The sequence below is a fragment of the Vipera ursinii genome, assembly GCF_947247035.1.
Source record: "Vipera ursinii genome assembly, chromosome: 3".
In the NCBI taxonomy this organism is placed as follows: domain Eukaryota; kingdom Metazoa; phylum Chordata; class Lepidosauria; order Squamata; family Viperidae; genus Vipera; species Vipera ursinii.
The window spans coordinates 191548545-191571717 of record NC_139516.1 but is presented as its reverse complement, the minus strand read 5'-3'; the positions used below and the strand labels follow the sequence as shown (position 1 = coordinate 191571717).

The 23173-nt window shown below is 37.2% G+C and overlaps 1 protein-coding gene across 1 annotated transcript in view; it reads left to right on the top strand.

The window, feature by feature from the left end:
• Positions 1–14976, top strand: part of LRP12 (LDL receptor related protein 12) — a 39528-nt gene extending 24552 nt beyond the window's left edge. The window contains exons 3-7 of the mRNA XM_083358963.1: positions 2908–3043; positions 5890–6092; positions 7825–8923; positions 9695–9827; positions 12427–14976. Of these exons, the coding sequence (XP_083215089.1) occupies positions 2908–3043; positions 5890–6092; positions 7825–8923; positions 9695–9827; positions 12427–13287 (2432 nt within the window). The 3' untranslated portion in view covers positions 13288–14976. The remainder of the gene's footprint in view (positions 1–2907; positions 3044–5889; positions 6093–7824; positions 8924–9694; positions 9828–12426) is intronic.
• The last annotated feature ends 8197 nt before the right edge of the window (positions 14977–23173 follow it).

The following is a 23173-nucleotide window of genomic DNA, read 5'->3' as shown; positions in this document are numbered from 1 at the left end:
GTAATTTGCCTTTAGCTTCTCTCAGGGTGTTTTCTCAAGCCTATGTTTGGTATTTCCTATAGGAAGCCCATCCAAAAGCTAACAGCTTCTGAGTCTAGACGAGTTCAACCACATTCCATCTGTTGCCCTCAACAGGCAGAAAGATCTTCCTACCAAAAGTTTTATCTAAAGCATTTAATATTCTGCCCATATTGGGTTTCATAAGCAAGTAGCTTGAATTAGACTTAAGGGTTTTACAAAATGAGAGGTAACTTACCATTTAAAAGATAAAAACAAAATAAATAATTTTGAGGTTTTTTTTCAGTGTTTCTATTACTAAGGGTCTGTTGGGAGAATGATGTTTGAGAAACTTCTGTTTTTGAAGGAATTAATTGCATTTTTAAAAACAACTATTAATGATACAGTTGCAGTTTTTAAATTATAATTTCAAAATTCTTTGGAAGGGAAGTGATTTGTCTTGAGGTTTGTTGAACTTAATGTGGAGATGAAATCATCTGTTCTAGCTCAAATTATGAATTCCAAGAAAGATTAAATATATGTAAATAACTACAGACGTTCCCTGAAAATGGTAGCATAAGAGCACCACCTAATGGGTAGTTAAACAAAAAAAATATAAACTCAAATAATTGCTATATATTTTTCAAAAATTTGAGTTTTAAATTTTTTAAGGCTTGCATTTTTTAAAAAAATCCCTGTAATTATCATATTTGATGAGCATAAACCTCTTTACTTTATACCATGTGCCTATTTCAGCTTTATAATAAAACAATTTTCTAGAGATTTACCTATAGCCTGCTACCTTTACCATATTATATTTGTGCATACTGTATTTTTCATCATACGGTGTTGGTTCTTACATTGTTCATATGTAATAGGGAGATGCTGCATTTATATTTATTTTGTTAACAAGATTAATTTTCACTCCATTTTCTTTTTCTTTTTATTCTTTTATCATATAGGTCTTGTATTTCTGTTCTTGTTCTTTTTAGAATAAATAAATGAAATATTAAATGTATTTCACTATATTTATCTCATTTATGAGTACTTGTGTATGTGAGTTTGTATAAAGTTTTGAAAAGTATTTGCCTTGGTGGAGCAGTGGGCTAATGCCACCAGCTGCCTGCAATTAGTGCAGGTTCGCATCCCACCAGGCTCAAGGTTGACTCAGCCTTCCATCCTTCCAAGGTAGGTAAAATGAGGACCCAGATTGTTGGGGGCAGTAAGCTGACTTTGTAATAATGCCGCTTGGGGGGGGGGGCAAAAGCCCTAATAAGCACAAATCAATGTGCTTAGCAATAGCCTTCATTCTATGTATATGCCTATATTTTAATTTATTTATTTATTTATTTTAATTCCATTTATATCCCGCCCTTCTCCGAAGACTCAGGGCAGCTTACAAGCTTAGCAGTAGCCTTCATTCTATGTATATGCCTGCTTAAGCACATTGATTTGTGCTTTAAATTGTAAGCCGCCCTGAGTCTTCGGAGAAGGGTGGGATATAAATGGGATTAAACGATAACAATAGCTATACATTGTACTGACATTTAAAAGATAAATATCATTTACGGTAACTGTTGCTGCCTTCTAACAATATCTCTTGACATATTAATCTGGACAAGTGACATTTTTACCTTTAGAGACACTTAAATTATTAGAAGCAGTCATTTAAATGATACCTAAATTAGTAGATGTAATTATAAGATATTTAAAAATCTGCAAATAGTCGTTATAAGTACTTGTTAATGATTAAGCAATTTATGCAAAATTTTTAAGAACTGAATGGAACATTGGAGATCCCATTTTTGTCAAAACAATGCTGTATATCTTAGTATTCAGCCTATTTAGCAACAAAAATAATAAAATTTCAGAGTTATTCAGATTCTATTACACTTATATAAAAAAACTAAATAGTTCATGTTGGAGATGCAATGAAAATTATATTAAATTAAAACATGTTTTAATGTCCTATGATTAGTTAACATACTGGATTGAAAATCTGATACTATTTGTGACTTACAAACAATTTCCTTACCTTTGTAGATTATATGGATTATTATAATAAAAGCTACTTTTTTACTGAAATTAACTAAAACATTTATATGAATTTATATATGTGCAAGAATATACTCCAAAGTATAATATAATAATTTACTGTTGTTTTGCTTTCTCTTTTTCATGTTTCACCTTTGTTTTGTTTAAATAATTACATATATGTTCCTTTTAAAATTATTATAATATGCTAACATTTCATCTGAATTTTAATGTTTTTTGTAAAAAAAAATAGCTTCATTTCTGTGAAAATCAAAAATGACCACCTAAATATTTATGAGTTTTATTCACTTGTGATAATAGTGGAAAGTTACCACCAGGGTAGAGAAATGTTATTTTTGGTAACCTCTAATTCTGTATAAGGACGCGGTGGCTCAGTGGGTTAGGACGCTGAGCTTGTTGATCAGAAGGTCGGCAGTTTGGCGGGTCGAATCCCGAGTGCTGCGTAGCAGAGTGCGCACCTGTTACTCGTCCCAGCTTCTGCCAACCTAGCAGTTCGAAAGCACGTAAAAATGCAAGTAGAAAAATAGGGACCACTACGGTGGGAAGGTAACAGCGTTCCGTGCGTCTTTGGCGTCTAGTCATGCCTGCCACATGACCACGGAGACGTCCTCGGACAAGCGCTGGCTCTTCGGCTTTGAAACGGAGATGAGCACCTAGAGTCGGAAACGACTAGCATGCATGTGCGGGGGAAACTTTACCTTTACCTTTAATTCTGTATAAGAGATCTGGAGATATGTGTTTGGCTTCAGGTAGCAAGATGGTCTACTAGAAGGGTTCAGTTCCAAATGTTCTTTCACTTAAACTTAAGTAACAGAATACTCTATGACTAGTAACATCAACTACATATTTTTTCAGGTTGTGGAGATATTCCAGAACAAATTAAAGGCCCAAGTGGGATAATTACAAGCCCAGGCTGGCCGCTTGAATATCCCGCTAGATTGAATTGTAGCTGGTATATCCAGGCAAATCCAGGAGAAATTATTACAATAAGGTAACTTATATATATTTTAGGGATATAATGTGAAAAGTATAAATTAAACTTGTTTGTTAGATGCTTCTGTACTGAAAATTAAGAGCTTTACAAATACTTTGATTAGTTACACTTATCTTCAGGTTTTATCAGTATCGCTTGATTATTTTAAAAAAGCATCCTTATACTAGACTTTCAGATACAAATCATTCCATTGTTAAGACAGAATGTGGAATCCTAAAGTAAAAATGAAGCCCAATAACATTTCCTATAATTTCACATACAGTCATGGCTGAAATTGTTGGCACCCCAGAAATTTTTCCAGAAAATCAAGTATTTCTCACAGAAAAGTATTGCAGGAACACATGTTTTGCTATACACAGGTTTATTCCCTTTGTGTGTATTGGAACACAACAAAAAAGGGAGGAAAAAAAGCAAATTGGACATAAGGTCAAACAAAACTCCAAAAATGAGCTGGACAAAATTATTGGCACCCTTAACTTAATATTTGGTTGCATACCTTTTGGAAAAAATAACTGAAATCAGTCGCTTCCTATAACCATCAATAAGCTTCTTACACCTCTCACCCAGAATTTTGGACCACTCTTCCTTTGCAAACTGCTCCAAGTCTCTCTTATTGGAAGGGCGCCTTTTCCCAACTGCAATTTTAAGATCTCTCCACAGGTGTTCAATGGGATTCAGATCTGGACTCACTGCTGGCCACTTCAGAACTCTCCAGCGCTTTCTTGCCATCCATTTCTGGGTGCTTTTTGACGTATGTTTGGGGTCATTGGCCTGCTGGAAGACCCAAGATCTCAGACGCAAACCCAGCTTTCTGACACTGGGCTCTACAGTGTGACCCAAAATCCTTTGGTAATCCTCAGATTTCATGATGCCTTGCCCACATTCAAGGCACCCAGTGCCAGAGGCAGCAAAACAACCCCAAAACATCATTGAACCTCCACCATATTTCACTGTAGGTACTGTGTTCTTTTCTTTGTAGGCCTCATTTCGTTTTCGGTAAACAGTAGAATGATGTGCTTTACCAAAAAGCTCTATCTTGGTCTCATCTGTCCACAAGATGTTTTCCCAGAAGGATTTTGGCTTACTCAAGTACATTTTGGCAAACTGTAATCTTGCTTTTTTATGTGTGTCAGCAGTGGGGTCCTTGTGGGTCTCCTGCCATAGCGTTTCATTTCATTTAAATGTTGACGGATAGTTCGCGCTGACACTGATGCTCCCTGAGCCTGCAGGACAGCTTGCATTCCTTTGGAACTTGTTTGGGGCTGCTTATCCACCATCCGGTCTATCCTGCGTTGCAACCTTTCATCAATTTTTCTCTTCCGTCCACGACCAGGGAGATTAAGCTACAGTGCCATGGGTTGCAAACTTCTTGATAATGTTGCGCACTGTGGACAAAGGCAAATCTAGATCTCTGGAGATGGACTTGTAACCTTGAGATTGTTGATATTTGTCCACAATTTTGGTTCTCAAGTCCTCAGACAGTTCTCTTCTCCTCTTTCTGTTGTCCATGCTTAGTGTGGCACACACAGACACACAATGCAAAGACTAAGTGAACTTCTCTCCTTTTTATCTGCTTTCAGGTGTGATTTTTATATTGCCCACACCTGTTACTTGCCCCAGGTGAATTTAAAGGAGCATCACATGCTTGAAAGAATCTTGTTTATCCACAATTTTGAAAGGGTGTCATTAATTTTGTCCAGCCCATTTTTGGAGTTTTGTTTGACATTATGTCCAATTTGCTTTTTTGTTGTGTTCCAATACACACAAAGGGAATAAACCTGTGTATAGCAAAACATGTGTTCCTGCAATACTTTTCTGTGAGAAATACTTGATTTTCTGGAAAAATTTCTGGGGTGTCAACAATTTCGGCCATGACTGGGTATTGGGTTCTGTAGCAGAGTTTAATAAGCCAAGAAGTAAAATTTATAAGGTAAATATTTGTAAAAGATCAAGCAAAGCTGGCCATTGTGTACTTCTTTTGCTTTTTCTCCATGTCCCATCACAATTTTGTTTTGAAAGCAGTTTCTTTGTGGCAAGGAGTCTTTTCATTCAAAGTAGCAAAATCTTTTGAACAAACTACATTCATTAGGCAAAAAAATCGTAATTATACTGAATATATTTTCCATTCTTACCTGTGCTTATTTATTGTAACATTGTATAAATTTTTAACTTGCTGCAAGGGATGTGACAAGTTTTCAAAACTTACAAGGTGAAACAAAATTGAAAAATGTTTCCAATTCATCTACCTTGTGCACAAGAAGGAATATAAAATTTGCTATGGTTCTTAATTATAGGCTATCCAGTCTCTGACATAGATACAGATTGCTTGCTTAGGATGGATAAAAGAAAGAAAGGAATATACTGCCTGTTATCTTGCTTTTTTGACAAGTTAATTTCCCTCATATAAGCTCTGTTTTCAATTAAACCAGAGAAGTGGAATAACTATATTTTTATAATGACAGAAAAAACTGATAGATACAGATTCTTTTTAGGTATTATAGTATGCAGTTGTTTAGTTTAAAACTGGTAGGGCTTTCAAAGGTTTTCCTTTCCCTTCAAAAAAGTAGGCAAATGGCTGAATAAGATAAATGTATTAATTATTTTATAGAATATATGTAAATCATTAAATTTTGTAAGCCACCCAAACTCACCTATATGTGAGTGGGCAGCTATTTCAATTTGCTTAATAAAATACATACATAATCTTGTGACAATGTTATAAACATTTCTTTAAGCCTTGTTAAACACTGTCATGTCAAAATTTCATCAGAAACGAGTATGAAATTGCCTTTTAAACAGCGATGGTAATTCTTAACAAAAGAAGATTCTTTTTTATTTCATAGTTTTCAGGATTTTGATGTTCAGGGATCACGACGATGCAGTTCGGATTCCTTAACAATAGGGACCTACAAAAACATGGAAAATTACAGAGTATGTGGATCCTCTGTTCCATCTCCATATATTTCTTCACAAGACCACGTTTGGATCAGATTTCATTCAGATGATATCATATCACGAAAGGGCTTCAGATTGACTTATTTTGCAGGTATGTTTAAATTTAAAAATGGTATAATCCAGCATAGCTGACTCAGGAATTCTGGAAGTTGAAGTCCATGAGTCATAAAAGAGCCAAGGTTGCCTACCCCTGGTATAATCGATATGTTACCCATTTGTGTAGAATGTGGGGTCAGTATAGTTTTATATGGAAAGTGTAATGACTAGAGTCAAACAGGTCACTAGGCCATGATTTTGTTTAAATGGCATTTATCAAATTACACAGCATACAAATTCACAAACTATGATTTACAAACAAAAATGGTTCAGTTAACATCAATGGCTAAGTCCAAACCCAATTAATTTGGTTATCATTGGCTTTAGTCTATATGTAGACCCTCTTTATGATAGAAATCTGCAATTTTTCTAGTGTTTAAAATGGAGAATCTGCTAACAAGTAATTATTATTTTTACTTTTTTATTTTAAAAACATTTGAGGATTGTTAGGCATTTTTAATAGTTGATCTACAACTCAGAAAGAGTACCTAATCTTGGCAATATTGTGAAGATATTCTCTGAAAAATATTTAACTGCCTTTCTGAAACAAAGTGAAACAAAATAAAGTAACTGAACTTACATTATATATCAGTAGCCAGCACTATCAAATTGCTTAATACAATTTCCAGATCAATCATCCTGTATTAATTAGTAAAAGCTTTATTAATTATGGATATTTAATTTCTTGTGCCTTTATGTCAGTTTTGACTCTTGATGACTGCCTCAACTAGTCCTTGCAATTTTATTGGCAAGGTTTAAGGAATAGTTTACAATTGCCTCCTTTCTAGGGCTGAGAGAGAGTGACTGGCCCAAAGTCTTCCAGGTAGCGTTTTGTCTAAGACAGGACTAGAAGTTACAGTTTCCTGGTTTTTAGACCGATTCCTTAACCATTATACCAAAATGGCTCTTAATTATGTCAGAATTAAGTTACAGGACTGTTCACATATGAACAGGAATAAAGCATTTAGAAACAAAAGTGATTTTTCATTCTGGGATCTCCTCATAATGAAGACTTGGCTCTTTGAGCTCTCTGACCCAGGCTGAGAATTTTAACTGGGGTTTTATTTTCAGGGATAATTTAATCTTTTAATTCTCTTTTAACGTTGTATTTTATATTGATGTGATTTTAAAATGCCCTGTAAATCGCCCTGAGTCCTTCGGGAAAGGGCGGTATATAAATCTAATAAAATCTAAATCTAAATAATGTGTAGGGAGCCTTAGAGTCCCCTTGGAGAAGCGGTTAGGAAACAGCAAGTGCTGAAGCATACATTAAGCAGTAGACGGGAAGAGCAGAGCATTTGAGAGACAGAAAACCCAATCAAGCCCATAAGTGCTAGATTCTGTGCTATAAAGTTTACATTCAATAAAGTGCAATTCTACTCTTCACATAGAGTCAGTTTCCTGATTGGATATACCTTGTAGAGCTGACGGTTGATGCTAGTTTCTAACCCCTCCATCTGGCCAAGAGTCATGAAAAGGATTCTATTCTTGATTTTGTTACATCAAGCATGCAAAAGTTTAGGGGAACCTAGTTATTTTAGGACGGCCTCCCAAACCTCAGATATCCACAGAAATGTGAGTAAGCAGAAACAAAACCAGGTCTTTATACTCCAGTTCCTTTTTCTACAGTTTACCTTATAGACACATGGAGCTAGTGTAAAATTAGAAAGTAGTAATGGTAGAAAGTGGTTAAATAATTAAACGTTTCTTAAATATATCGGTTTCAGGGAAATCCAGTGAATTGAGTTGTGACTGTAACCAGTTCCACTGTGCTAATGGGAAATGTGTTCCGGAATCTTGGAAGTGTAATGACATGGATGAATGTGGAGATAATTCTGATGAAGAAATATGCCCCAAGGCTAGTCCACCAACTGCTGCTCCCTTCCCGCCATGTGCATACAATCAGTTCCAGTGTCTCTCACGTTTCAATGTTTATACTTGCATTCCAGAATCTTCAAGATGTGATGGAAATCTTGACTGTCTTGATTTAGGAGATGAAATAGACTGTGGCATGCCAAGTTGTGGGCAGTTACTAAAATATTTTTATGGTACTTTCAATTCTCCTAATTATCCAGACTTTTATCCACCAGGGAGCAATTGCACTTGGCTGATAGATACAGGAGATCACCGCAAAGTTATTTTGCGTTTCACTGACTTTAAACTTGATGGTACTGGTTATGGGGATTATGTCAAAATATACGATGGACTAGAAGAAAATGCACACAAGCTCTTGCGTGTTTTAACTGCCTTTGACTCTCATGCACCTCTTACAGTGGTTTCGTCTTCTGGTCAAATCAGAGTGCATTTTTGTGCTGACAAAGTAAATGCTGCAAGAGGGTTTAATGCTACATACCAAGTAGACGGTTTTTGTCTGCCGTGGGAAATACCCTGTGGTGGAAATTGGGGATGTTACACCGAGCAGCAGCGTTGCGATGGCTACTGGCATTGCCCAAATGGAAGGGATGAAACCAACTGCACCATGTGTCAGAAGGAAGAATTTCCGTGCTCCCGAAATGGTGTCTGTTACCCACGCTCTGATCGCTGCAACTACCAAAATCATTGTCCCAATGGTTCCGATGAAAAGAATTGCTTCTTTTGCCAGCCAGGCAACTTTCACTGCAAAAATAATCGCTGCGTGTTTGAAAGCTGGGTGTGTGATTCTCAAGATGACTGTGGGGATGGTAGTGACGAAGAGAACTGTCCAGTGATTGTGCCCACCAGAGTAATTACAGCGGCTGTCATTGGAAGCCTTATCTGTGGGTTGCTTCTTGTCATTGCATTGGGATGTACTTGTAAACTGTATTCATTAAGAATGTTTGAACGAAGGTAAGCAACCTGTTTAAAGTTTAAACTGCTGGGTTTTTTTTCTTTGTCTGAAAATATTACACAGGTAGCCCCTGACTTAACAACCATTCATTTAGTGACCATTCACTGAAAAAGTGACTTATGACCGTTTTTCACACTTATGACCGTTGCAGCATCCACGTAGTCACGTGATCAAAATTCGGATGCTTGGCAACTGGTTCATATTTATGAGGGTTGCAGTGTCCTGAGATCATGGATCACCTTTTGCGACCTGACAAACAAAGTCAGTGGGGGGAAGCCAGATTTACTTCACGACTGTGTTACTAACAACTGTGGGAAGAAGGGTCATAAAATGGGGCAAAGCTCACTTCAAGCTGTCTTACTTTAAGACAGAAATTTTGGGGGTCAATTATGGTTGTAAGTCATGGCCTACCTGTAATGTATATATATAAAATAGTGTATCCCTGATGAATTCTACATGTTATTTGTTAAAGAAGAAGTAAAAAAAAACTTGACTGCTTGAAATACATGAAAAAATAAGACATTGAGCTGGATAGGCTTATACAAAGTCAGTTCTTCCTTTGATGAAATTATTATTGCTCTCATAATTATTCTTGCACCATCAGTGTGCAAATATGTCTTAGACTAAAAGAGGACAGGTCTTTATTCTTGGCAGTTGCAGTCCAAGAGTAGCACAAAAGGTACACAGTATAACATAAAATGTTGTTGCTGTTATATGAATATTGAAACAAGTGAGTTGGACTCCATATAGCATGACTCTATTTTTGACAGGTCATTTGAGACACAACTGTCAAGAGTTGAGGCAGAATTACTGAGGAGAGAAGCACCTCCTTCTTATGGACAGTTGATTGCACAAGGCCTAATTCCACCCGTTGAAGATTTCCCAGTTTGTTCACCAAATCAGGTAAGAACCTCTATGGCAGGGGTCTTCCAACTTGGCCCTTTTATGACTTGTGGACTTCAACTCCCAGAATTCCTCAGCCAGCATATACGCTGGCTGAGGAATTCTGGGAGTTGAAGTCCACAAGTCATAAAAGGGCCAAGTTGGAAGACCCCTGTTCTATGGTAACTATAAATTGGTTGCTCTGGAAAATCAAGCACTATTTTATTTAGTTCAGCTCCTTACTACAACAGGGTTCTCTAGACTCAAATGATATTTATTTACATTTCAGATTTCTGAACATCCCATTTCCCTTGAAGAGAATGAGATATATAATTTGTCAGATGTATAATTTTTGACACAGTGGATCCTTTAGATCCAACCCAGCATCTCTTTTATCCTGTCTCCCTCTCTTCAAACTAATTAGTTTGGGAATATTTTTGCTAAAACTAATTGCCACAAGATTAGGATTTTTTTTACAGAGATACAAAGTTGATCAAACAGTTTTGGTCATAAAACTCAGGCTGCTTCAGTTTAATATATGAAACAGTTACATTTCATGGGTTCTTGAAATATTTCTGAAATAAACCTGAAAATTATTTCAGATTCACAAACTGCACCTGGATACTACCTTGTGAATGAGTATCCTACATACACTACACATATGAGTAATAGTTCTGCTCATTATACACTTAACAGTTGTTTTTTGATTACTTGCATTTCACAAGTGCTTGCTTATTGTGTTTCAGTTTCCATTGAAAATTCTTCCCATTTTCAAAAAATATTCCATACAGTCCTGAAAGTATGTTGAAATAACTTCTTTTCTCTAATTACTAGTTTCAGTATAAATTCTGTGGAGTCTTTGGGGAAAAATATGGAAAGCAGAAATCTATCACACATTAGTTTTATATTTCAACACAGTTACTGCTTAACAATCTTTCTGTGCCAAAGTCCTTAATTCTTAAAGCACAGTGATTTTTCTTTACTTTTCTGATTTCGGTACTTGTGTAAACAGTTCAATGTACCGTATTTTTCGGACCATAAGACGCACTTTTTTCCCCAAAAGTGGGGGGGAAAACGAGGGTGCATCTTATGGTCCGAAGGTGATCCGTATGGCCAGCCCCAACCTCTGCAAGTGGAGCACGAATCGGCACGTGCTGAGAAACGCCGATCTCACGCTCCTGCACTCTCCCTCGCTCGGTTTCAGCTTCCCTTGCTACAAGAGAAAGCAGGCTGAAACGGAGTGAGGAGATTGCCAGGAATGCGAATCGGCTGATCTCGCGCTACTGCAATCTGCCTCGTTTCAGCTTGCTTTCTCTTGTAGCAAAGGAAGCTGAAACCGAGCGAAGGAGTTTGCAGGAGCGCGAGATCGGCCGATTCGCATTTCTGGCAATTTCCCTTACTCCGTTTCAGCTTGCTTTCTGCAAGAGAAAGCCGGGCTGCAGGGCCGCCTCCGCGGGTACTGCTCTAATGCAGAGAGGGAAGGACAAAGAGGGAGGGAAGGAAGGAAGGAAGGAAGGAAGGAAGGAAGGAAGGAAGGAAGGAAGGAAGGAAGGAAGGAAGGAAGGGACAATGGGAGAGGGAGAGAGAGAGAAAGAGAGAGGGAGAGAGAGAGAAGGAGAAAGAATTTTTTTTCTTGTTTTCCTGCTCTAAAAACTGGGTGCGTCTTATGTCCGGTGCGTCTTATGGTCCTAAAAATACGGTATGTGAAGCGAATAAAGATAAAGTCAGTAGGAACTGTTTGTCATTATGTAATTATACACATTTTCATATGCATAATAGTTATATTATCACTGTAATGATTTAATTGGGACACATGTTATTGTTGACAAAGTATTGCACTAGACTCCATGCCAGAAATTTTTACCATGTCCAATTTTTTTTGGAATTTCTAAGTAGTTCTTCAAATATTATCACAACACCATGTCAGTAATGTCTAAATATGTAAAATAATAAGAGTTGCACCATTAATTAAATCGACTACCAAACCTGTGTGTGTGTTGAACTAAAGAACCGAAATAATAAGGCTTGGACAAATCCATGTATCTTCTTGCCTCTTTCTGGCACAATGTTTAGTGGGTCTGTATTCTGACTTTGAAGATTCCCCAGTATCTTGGAATACTGGTGAGCCTGTCTCAAGGTTCTTGATATTCCACTTGACATCTTGGAGGCCTCGTCTAAAATTCTCTTTTGAGGTCCACAGTGGGGCTGAGTCATTTGTCCATGACTCACTCAAACATATGCCTTGTTTTTTCAAGTAGATGATATGTAGCAATTCAGGAAACAATCTGGTTTGGGTTTCAAGCTGCTTATGAAACTAAAACTAATGCAGCATGAAGTCCACTCTAGACTGTTTGCCTATTAACAAGTAGGGGATATTTTCTTTTGAAAGACCATACTTAGATGAAGTAGAAGTTCAAACTTCAGCATGACTTTAATACTTGTACTCATGGCATTTTTAGCAAAAGCAGGCTTCTTGGCTGCCTCTTCTCTCTTTTGCTCAGATTCAGTTATTAGTTCCATGTTAGTGAAAAGTGACTTGCAGAAAAAATAAATTAAAACCAATACATTCATGTTTACCTTTTTCTTTATAGCACTAGGTTTACCTATGTTTGTTTTTCAGGCCTCGGTCTTAGAAAATTTGAGACTGGCAGTGAGATCTCAGCTTGGATTTACCTCTATTAGATTTCCAATTGCTGGCCGGTCAAGTACTATTTGGAACCGAATCTTTAATTTTGCAAGATCCCGTCATTCTGCATCCATGTCATTGGTGTCATCAGACGGAGATGATCTTACCAGCCAGAACAGTAACAGAGAAGCAGAAAGAAATAGTTCACACCGAAGCCTCTTTTCAGTGGAATCCGATGATACTGACACAGAAACCGAACGAAGAGACACAACAGGTGCAGTTGGTGGTGTTGCTGCTACATTGCCTCAAAAAGTCCCTCCTGCAACAGCTGTGGAAGCAACTGTTTTCTGTGGAACTTCCTCAACACAGAATACTAGCAGTAGTACAGACAGTGGAAGAGAACCAGCAAGCATGGAACCTCCGAGTTCTAGTCCAGGACGCCATCAGTTTTCTAGTGCGTTAAGTCGAATGACTCAAGGGTTACGTTGGGTACGCTTCACCTTAGGAAGATCAAGTCCAGTTAATCAGAACCAAAGCCCTTTGAGACAGCTTGATAATGGAATAGGTGAAGGAAGAGATGAAGATGACGACGTTGAAATGCTAATTCCAGTTTCTGATGTAGCATCGGACTTCGATGTGAATGATTCTTTACAACCTCTGCTTGATCTCACTTCAGATCAGGGACAAGGGCTTCGACAGCCATACAGTGCAACACATAGTGGAGTACAGTCCTCTAATCAAGATGGCCCCTGTGAGCGCTGTGGAGTAGTACACACTGCTCAGATACCTGACTCGTGCTTAGAAGTTGTGTTGAAAAATGAAAGTAGCGATGATGAGGCTTTGTTACTCTGTTAAGTATTAATTGAATGAGTGGAAGTGTCTGCAAGTTGGAGCAATATGGTGATTGGTTTTTGTACTTCTTCTTTAAGGAAAAAAAATAGATTTTTGTTTCAAAAAGATTCCAGGGCAACTCACATGACTTCCAAATTTGATTGTGCATGACTGAATGAATCTGTTGCAACAAAGAAAGATTGTTACCAGTCTGCATACATAATGTATGTTTGTTGCTAGGATGGTTGTTTTGTTGTTGCTGTTGTTAACTATTACCCTTTAAGGGTCTTTTTTCTTGAGAGCTTTTCCTAGTACTGCTTTTTCTACTAGACTCCTTAAAGCCTGTGCAAGGAGTTGACAGAGAGTAGGTTGTCTCAAATTTATAAAACATATCACCAACCCTGTGAACTTGGTGGAATTTTGCAGCATGCAAGTTTCTGGCATACCTGTACGTGTGCACGTTCAGTGTTGTAAAAGCATGCCTCTATCACCAGTTCCTTACTCATGCTTTCTGGAAGAAAGAAGAATAGAGCTATCTAGGAAGTGGTCCTTGGTTTCAGATAGTTTTAACATTGTGTAATTTACAGTAGGAACATGGCTGCTCTTCCACACTTTTGGCTGCCTACCATTCACTCCCATTTGTCAGACTGTTTTGTACGTAATATTTATTTCACGTTAAAATCAAATCCAGTGTAAATTGCCAATTTAATTTAATACAATATACTAAATGCCAATTGTTGCTGAAAGTATTCTTATTTTTTACTCTTGTGGTTTATATTGTCAAATTACTGAATGTTCTCTAGTTAACTACCCCCCCCCCCCAAGGATGGATTTTCCCCACTACACTGTATTTATTTTTTTCTTTTTCTTGTAAATGTTGAAATGGCAGAAACTGATGGCAAAAAAATGTTTTGTAGCTTTTATAACATTAACTTTAATAAGTTGGTCTAGAATGGTACAACCAAATAAGGTGTAAAAATTCAAAGAAAATTTTCATCTATCTTTGTAGATAGATACTTAAAGCAGATAAATATGCATTTGATTCTTGTACATAATGTGTTTTTTTAGAAGCTGAAATAGGTACACATAACCTTAGAAAACTTCAATGGATCTTTCCCTAATAGAGTTTAAATTTGTTCAGTCTGAAGGGATTTGCACTAAACCTGTATTAAGGTCTCTAAGGAATTAGTGCACATGCACTATAACTTTAAATATTAGCCTCTTAATGCAACAATGAATATATATTTCCATAACTCTGTTCTTGGGTTCTAACTTTCCTTGGTTTGTTGATACAATTGAATTTGCTTTACTAACTTCCTATTTATTCACTGTATTTAAAAACTAGTTTGTGTAGTATCAGCACTTGCTTTAAAACAACAAAAAGTTCTAGGTTTTTATTTTATTACATCCCATTGTTAGTGCAAAATATATCAGCAATAGAAAAAAAGAGTTTCCAGTTTAATGGTCAGTTGGTAGTTGTTACTTCTTGATGATACCAAGAAATGAATCTTTTGAGAAGACAAAGGTTGTGAATTGCTGTTATATTTATACTTGGGCAGTCTAAGTAGGCTTACTGATTTATTATGAAAAATGTATTTGTGTATGATTGTGTCCTATTTATTAAATTTTACATACATTACTGAATGTCAGTTTAAAGCATGTTTAAAGACTTGTGGAATTCTTGTTATGCTATCAAAACAACCCTCATGTTTTAAGATATATTACATTAAAAATAACTTGTCATGTATTGAGATACTTTTTAAAGAAAAACCAAAATATCTGTTTTCTGCTAGTGTTTTTTAAGAAAACACAAGTAGAAAGATTTGTATATAAAATTAAACTGGAAAGTGCGATCATTTTTCAGTAAGTTGAAAATTTTGATGTTATCATATGATTGAATGATATATTTTCTCAGTAAATGAGAAAATTGAGAAAATGTGGATTTCTCTTTTCCCAAAAGTACAAGGATAGGGTTCATACAAGAAAATATCAGTTTAATTAATTCCACGCTCCAAAATAGCCAGCAAAAATTTCTACCTCAGTTTTTAAATATGAACAGGACATAGAGCAGCAGTTACCAACCTTTCTAGCTTGGTGGCCTGGCAGGGGGCAGGGGACAGTTCCCTGGGAGTGGAAGGTGGGCTAATGCAAGCAAGCACAGCTCCATTTGTGTGAGAGGGGATGTGGGCACCTGCCACTCATGTGAGAGGACTTTGTGCATGCATACGGGCTTACCTTCCACTTGTACAGCCCAGTTCCAAACAGGTTGTGGCTCGGTAGTGGGCTGTGGGGTTGGAGACCCCTGACAGAGTACTCAGAATGCTTCATGTTTGGGGGTGGGAGTGGTTTCTTGAAAATCAGATTCAAGATTTCTAATTGCAAAGTTGGCTGCTAAGTTTCAAACATTATTTAATATTCGAAGCTAAATATCAGGTCGTTTTTACTTAACATAGAATTAGGCTAATATAACTTAAAAATGTAGAAACCTACAGGGAGTGCAGAATTATTAGGTAAGTTGTATTTTTGTGGATTAATTTTATTATTGAACAACAACCATGTTCTCAATGAACCCAAAAAACTCATTAATATCAAAGCTGAATATTTTTGGAAGTAGTTTTTAGTTTGTTTTTAGTTATAGCTATTTTAGGGGGATATCTGTGTGTGCAGGTGACTATTACTGTGCATAATTATTAGGCAACTTAACAAAAAACAAATATATACCCATTTCAATTATTTATTTTTACCAGTGAAACCAATATAACATCTCAACATTCACAAATATACATTTCTGACATTCAAAAACATAACAAAAACAAATCAGTGACCAATATAGCCACCTTTCTTTGCAAGGACACTCAAAAGCCTGCCATCCATGGATTCTGTCAGTGTTTTGATCTGTTCACCATCAACATTGCGTGCAGCAGCAACCACAGCCTCCCAGACACTGTTCAGAGAGGTGTACTGTTTTCCCTCCTTGTAAATCTCACATTTGATGATGGACCACAGGTTCTCAATGGGGTTCAGATCAGGTGAACAAGGAGGCCATGTCATTAGATTTCCTTCTTTTATACCCTTTCTTGCCAGCCACGCTGTGGAGTACTTGGACGCGTGTGATGGAGCATTGTCCTGCATGAAAATCATGTTTTTCTTGAAGGATGCAGACTTCTTCCTGTACCACTGCTTGAAGAAGGTGTCTTCCAGAAACTGGCAGTAGGACTGGGAGTTGAGCTTGACTCCATCCTCAACCCGAAAAGGCCCCACAAGCTCATCTTTGATGATACCAGCCCAAACCAGTACTCCACCTCCACCTTGCTGGCGTCTGAGTCGGACTGGAGCTCTCTGCCCTTTACCAATCCAGCCACGGGCCCATCCATCTGGCCCATCAAGACTCACTCTCATTTCATCAGTCCATAAAACCTTAGAAAAATCAGTCTTGAGATATTTCTTGGCCCAGTCTTGACGTTTCAGCTTGTGTGTCTTGTTCAGTGGTGGTCGTCTTTCAGCCTTTCTTACCTTGGCCATGTCTCTGAGTATTGCACACCTTGTGCTTTTGGGCACTCCAGTGATGTTGCAGCTCTGAAATATGGCCAAACTGGTGGCAAGTGGCATCTTGGCAGCTGCACGCTTGACTTTTCTCAGTTCATGGGCAGTTATTTTGCGCCTTGGTTTCTCCACACGCTTCTTGCGACCCTGTTGACTATTTTGAATGAAACGCTTGATTGTTCGATGATCACGCTTCAGAAGCTTTGCAATTTTAAGAGTGCTGCATCCCTCTGCAAGATATCTCACTAATTTTGACTTTTCTGAGCCTGTCAAGTCCTTCTTTTGACCCATTTTGCCAAAGGAAAGGAAGTTGCCTAATAATTATGCACACCTGATACAGGGTGTTGATGTCATTAGACCACACCCCTTCTCATTACAGAGATGCACATCACCTAATATGCTTAATTGGTAGTAGGCTTTCGAGCCTATACAGCTTGGAGTAAGACAACATGCATAAAGAGGATGATGTGGTCAAAATACTCATTTGCCTAATAATTCTGCACTCCCTGTATTGCAAAAGAGGAATGCCTAGAATTAAAACTTTTCATTTTCAGCGATTTCAAGAAAAGAATCAAATTATTGGCTTGACTAGACTTACCACTTTTGTTTCTAAGAAGAAGACATTTGGTTTATCCTGCATTGTAAACAAGTTATTCGGTGCAATCCTATACATGTAAGTCCCTTCCTGTTTGTTTAAGTAGCTTCATACTAAGTAAGCATGCATAAGATTGCAACTTTAGATGCAATCATACATTCTAGATGTGGAAAAATAATTTTCCATCCAATTTTACAGAGAAAGACGTAATGGCTCTCCATCCTCCACTATACCAGTAAAGATCTCAGATTCATCTGATTTTGTAATATCAGATTCATCTCATTTTGGGTTTTCTCTTTCATTAACTTGCCTCTTTCTTTAAGTAAAAACATATCTCACAGGCCTCTTCTGTCGTTAGGCTGTTTTCCCCCCCTAACTTGCTAATAAAATATTTCATGAAAGACTTAGCATGCCTCTACTCTCCAGTGTCTCTACCACTTCTGGCCTGGACCTTCTTGCTCTATTTTATTATTGAAATCCTTTGAGTTTGTGGCTGCCATCCCAAACCCTTCACCAATGGAAATGCAATTTTTGTTGTAACTTTGGCTACTTGAGCTGGAGAACTTTGCTCATTACAAAGTTCTTGATCTTAAGATTTACTTCCTTCCAAGGTTGGACTTTACCTTCCATCTGAATTATGACTTATTTCCTGTATTTTTACCAATTCCTTAACACCAATGGAAACATGGCTTTGTTCCCTGGATGTCTTATTAAACTGCCATTTCCTTAGATTTTATGGTATCATTTTGCCAGAACTATATTTTACTACTCACCAGTGTGTGTTATTCACAGAGATGATTAAAAAAATTTCCAAAGCAGTATTAAGGGGTCTCCTTTAACAAACTCCAAAATGTATAGACAACATTATACACTTAAGCAAAGAAGTGAACTGTATTTCCTGGGCCTTTGAATGTTAATCTGTGCATTCACATGACCTATAATGCTAACCTGAGACTATGAAGTCTTCATAGCTTCTTCAAATCTGCTGTGTTTATCTTAAAAACAGCATTTAGCAGAAGCTGACTATAATTTTATGGTATGCTTGGAGGATAGGGCTCCTGCCATTTAGTTCTGTAAGGTTTCTAATGGGCTTTTGCATAGATGCCTCACCAGTGAGCAGGAATGACCACTGGAAGAACTACATTAGGTAAGAACCAGTTCTTGTCTTGATCGTGCAGCACACTTGTATGAAATTGTGTGTTGACTCTCTTATAGCCTTATAGCAGGGGGACAATTTAGGGAGGGAATATCTCTTTGCATAAACCCTTTACCCAGTTCTACCATGCTATGTTCAGAGTCGCTGTGCTGTCAGAATCATTATTCACCTACTTAACTGCTAACTTCTCCATAAGAGTCAACAACAGATCCAGTTGGGTCTAGTGGTTAATGTCACAGAAGAATTACACTTCCTATCAGAGGAGGATGGACCGTGGTTCATTCGCCTGGTGAACATCAAAGAAAGAAATCCGAGGCATATTCTACTGTAAAACTTTTAATGAGAAAACAAAAGACCTAAACTGACTACATTCGCTCGTCAGGCAGAAGAGAAAGAAAAGAAGTAGACGAGTAACTGTGGGAAACTTTTTCTACGCATGCGCACAAAACAGTTTGAAACCATAACATGGCTGGACATGTGAGATTCACTATGGTTACATGATAAGATAGTAACACAGGTGCAGAGAGCAGGGGAAAATGTACAGATAGAAATGAGCAGCTGGCAAAACTAAAAAAAAAAAGGCAGTGACAGTTAAGACACCATGCTAGAACCAAATCAGGAATTTTAGTCCCACCTTAAGCATGAATGCTAGTTGGGTGGCCTTGGGCCTGCCATTCTCTCAACCCAACCCCTCTCACAGGGTGGTTGCTGTGGGAAAAATAGGAGGAGGAAGGAGTATTAGGTATGTTCATCTCCTTGAGTTATTTATAAACATAATAGAGGCAGGAAATAAATTATTAATATGGCTTACATAGAATAGCATTATTTTTCTATGCATAATGTGTAGTAATTAAAAGGGAAATGATTTGTCAAAAGCAGACCATTTTTGTGTACTGGAGAAATTGAAAAGAAGAGAAATAAATTTTCCGTCAAAGAAATTGACAAATTTTTCAGAAAGAGCAAAGTACCTTTCAGTCAAAGATAAGGCTTGCCAAACTAGCTGCATTCTTTCCGATGACCTTAATAGCCCGGCATTGTGAAGTAAGAGGGAAAAGACCTGTTTGCAGTAATAGAGGTGGCTTACCACAAATGCTTTGACTGCAATTATAGTTCAGGGAGAGAGACAGAGGTGTTATAGATGACCATAATTTTATTACATTATTACAGATTATATATTATGTTATAATATTTTTTTTTAATTTTTATATAATATTTCTTTTAATTTTTATATATTGTATTTTATTGTATTGCCCTGTACACCGCCCTGAGTCCTTCGGGAGAAGGGCGGTATAAAAATTAAATTAAATAAATAAATAAATGTTATATATATTATAAATCTATATAACATATTATTACAGAAATGGCTGTTTTAGGCAGGTCTGTAAGAAACTGAACATTTGGGAAATGTACTGTTAACTGAGAATTTTTGAACTGATTTGAACCCTTATTTGTTGTAGCAAAAACAAAATTTATTATTTATGTATTGAATTTATATGCCTTCTGTTGTATTTAATTTATTTACAGTTGGCATAGAAAAGCCACCCTTCCAAAAGCATATAAAGAGATAGGCCTTCCTACCATAACAGTAAAACATTTAGAGATTTCTCTGTTTTTATCTGGTAGATAATAGGCCATCCTGAGCTGAATACAGCAAAAGTTGGTATGATTTAGTAGATAATTAAGTTGTGATTATCTGTAGAAAACTAAATTAAAATTGTTGGCCATTTCTATAATGATGCATTATAGGTAGTCCTCAACTTACAACTATTTGTTTAGGGACCATTCAAAGTTACAAGGACATTGAAAAAAATGAAAAAAATGGCTCCTAACCAGTCCTCACACTTATGACCATCACATAGTCAGTTGATCAAAATTTGTGATGCTTGGCAACTGGCATATATTTACAACAGTTGCAGTGTCCTGAGGTCATGTGATTGCCCATTTGCCACCTTCCTGGCCTGCTCCGAACAAGCCAAGTCAATGGGGGAAGCCACCTTCATTTAACCACCATGTGATTCATTTAACAACTACTGTGATTTGGTTGACAAACATGACCAAAAAAAATATTATAAAACTGGGCATGACTCACTTCACCACCACCTTGCTTAGTAAGAAATTTTGGTTCAAGAACTAACTGTAATTCTATTTATTAATGAAAAATGCTTACATTTTGGCCATTGTAAAAATAACCATAGGATAGTCATAGCCAGGGCTTTTTTTCTCATAGAACGCTCAGAACGACATTCCGGCACCTTTTTTTTTTTTTTTGCAAAAAAAAATACCTCCCTCTGAAAGCCTATTGCAGGGCTAGGCAATCTTGGCCCTTTTTTATGACTCGTGGACTTCAACTCCCAGAAATCCTGAGCCAACCATGCTGAGTGGAAAGGGAGAGGTTTCCAAGCTGAGCCATGCTGGCTCAGGAATTCTGGGAGTTGAAGTCCACGAGTCATAAAAGAGCCTGCACTAGAGGAGGACATTAAAATTATTTACAGGGTTACTTCTTTAGGAACTAAACTTTTAGAATCTAAAACAGCTAATTCAAAAAAGCCAACAGGAAAGAACCTCACATTTTTCATCTGCTTCTGTCTTTTGGAAGGTAAAATTAGATAACAAAATAATTTATTTCCTATGTTAACATCTCTGCAATGAAATCAATAAAGGTAACAGGAAAGAAATGAGAAACATTTTTCTCAATGTAATATGTCTAATTTAGCTGATGCTAGAAAAAATGGTATCTTTTGTACACTCTTGAAAACTATTTTGAATCTATAACCATCTATTACAACTAAACCACTTTAAATTAAACAATTCTTAAGAATGAAATATTCTTAATTTGGACTTTACTTTTACTGTTTGGACTGTTGTGTGTTTTGAAAAATAGATTATTTGGAATCTAGTTATGTTGCACTTCAGTCTTTAAATAATTAACCTAGTAGATATATAACAATATATGATGTTTTCCATGGTGAGCTTAACATCAATAACATTTATTAAAAAGGCTAAAATAATTTCTGGTGATATTATCTGTACATTAAAATATTGTTTAGTCACAATCTTTCCCTTTTCACATTCTGGACAAGCAGTGGTCATGTATCCTAGCAAAAGATGTTACATATGTGCATAAGTGTAGTCAGTAGCATATGCCTTTTTAAAAATATCAAACATGCAAAGAAACAAAAATAGTCCAAAATATTTGTATTACATCCAGAAATGCCAACTTTGCAACCAATATTTCTCATCCATAAAGGCACCCTAAGGATACCTGCATACATGCAAATGCTTCTTTGGGATCAGTAACACAGCAGGGATTGCTTTTTCCTTCCAGTAACAGATTGCTGGGAAATACCAAACATGGCCTTGAGAATTCCAATGTTTGTTACAAATTTTTCTGGATGTGGTTGGAAAGAGGCTGTTTGGCACTGGAGACCACTGCCACGAGGAACACAGCTCTGGGTCGGGGTTCAGAGCAGCCCCGGGTGGGGGCTCAGCACAGGCCGCGGCGTGGCAACTGCGGGGAGGGGAATCCCCGCAGCATGTGGCTCCGAGCCGCAGAGGCGGGGGTGCAAAGGACGGGTGGTGACGCTGTAGCAAGACACTGGCATTGCTCCCAGTGACAGCACCTCTGAGTTCCGGCACTTTTTTTAAAAAAAAAAAAAAAGCGCTGGTCATAGCCCACACGTTATAAAATTACATTAAGTAATTAAAGTTAGGGGAGACAATAGAGAGCATCACTGCAGGTGGAGAAGGGTAGCATTATGGCAATTTGATATTTTGTGAATACGTTTTTTTCTTCCTCATCTCTGCTGTTACTTCTCAAAAATATCAATTCATTTTCCCTTATCACTTTGTAAATGTCATTACCTAAGAGGAAAGTGTTTTTGAGTTCAAGGCCACTGAATCTCAAAAGTGCTTTTTTCAAAAGGCAACTGGGCTGTTTTTCCTTAGAGAAAGAAGATGTTTCGTCCTCATCCAAGAAGCTTCATCAGTTGTGACAAGCTTGATGAAGCTTCTTGGATGAGGAGCAGAATGTCAACGCCTTCTTCCTCAAAGAAAAAACAGTCCAATTACCTTTTGGAAAAAAAACCTTTGAGATAGCTGAAGTGGATGACCGAGATTCTCCATAGACACAAGGCCACTGAATATTTGCAGACCAAACATTAAAAGTATTTAAATTTCAACTTCTTATCAGAAAAGTAAACAAACTAAAAAGAGAGAGAGAAAAAGTTCAGTGACTCAGCAGATGGTAATACAGTATAGGTTAACCATATGTGAAATGGGAAGTTAGGATTGGGTTAGTTGGTTTGGGAATATTGTTCCTCTGGGGTTAGTGTTGCTAACAGTTAACAACCTTATCATACTACTCCCACCAACACTAACAGGGCAATCCACTGGAATATAAATTGGGAGCAAATCCCACTTCCTTATAGCACTGATTATGTTTGGGTAATGTCTGCAAGAAAACAACCCAGCTGAGAGAGCACTAAGGACCCCTTTTATATTGTTACCCAGACAATTACATGGAAAGGTCTACAATTCACCAAGAGTCAAACCTCACTCAAAGGAGGATCTATTCTATATTAAAGGTATTTCATAGGTTAGAACACCTTTCCCTTCCC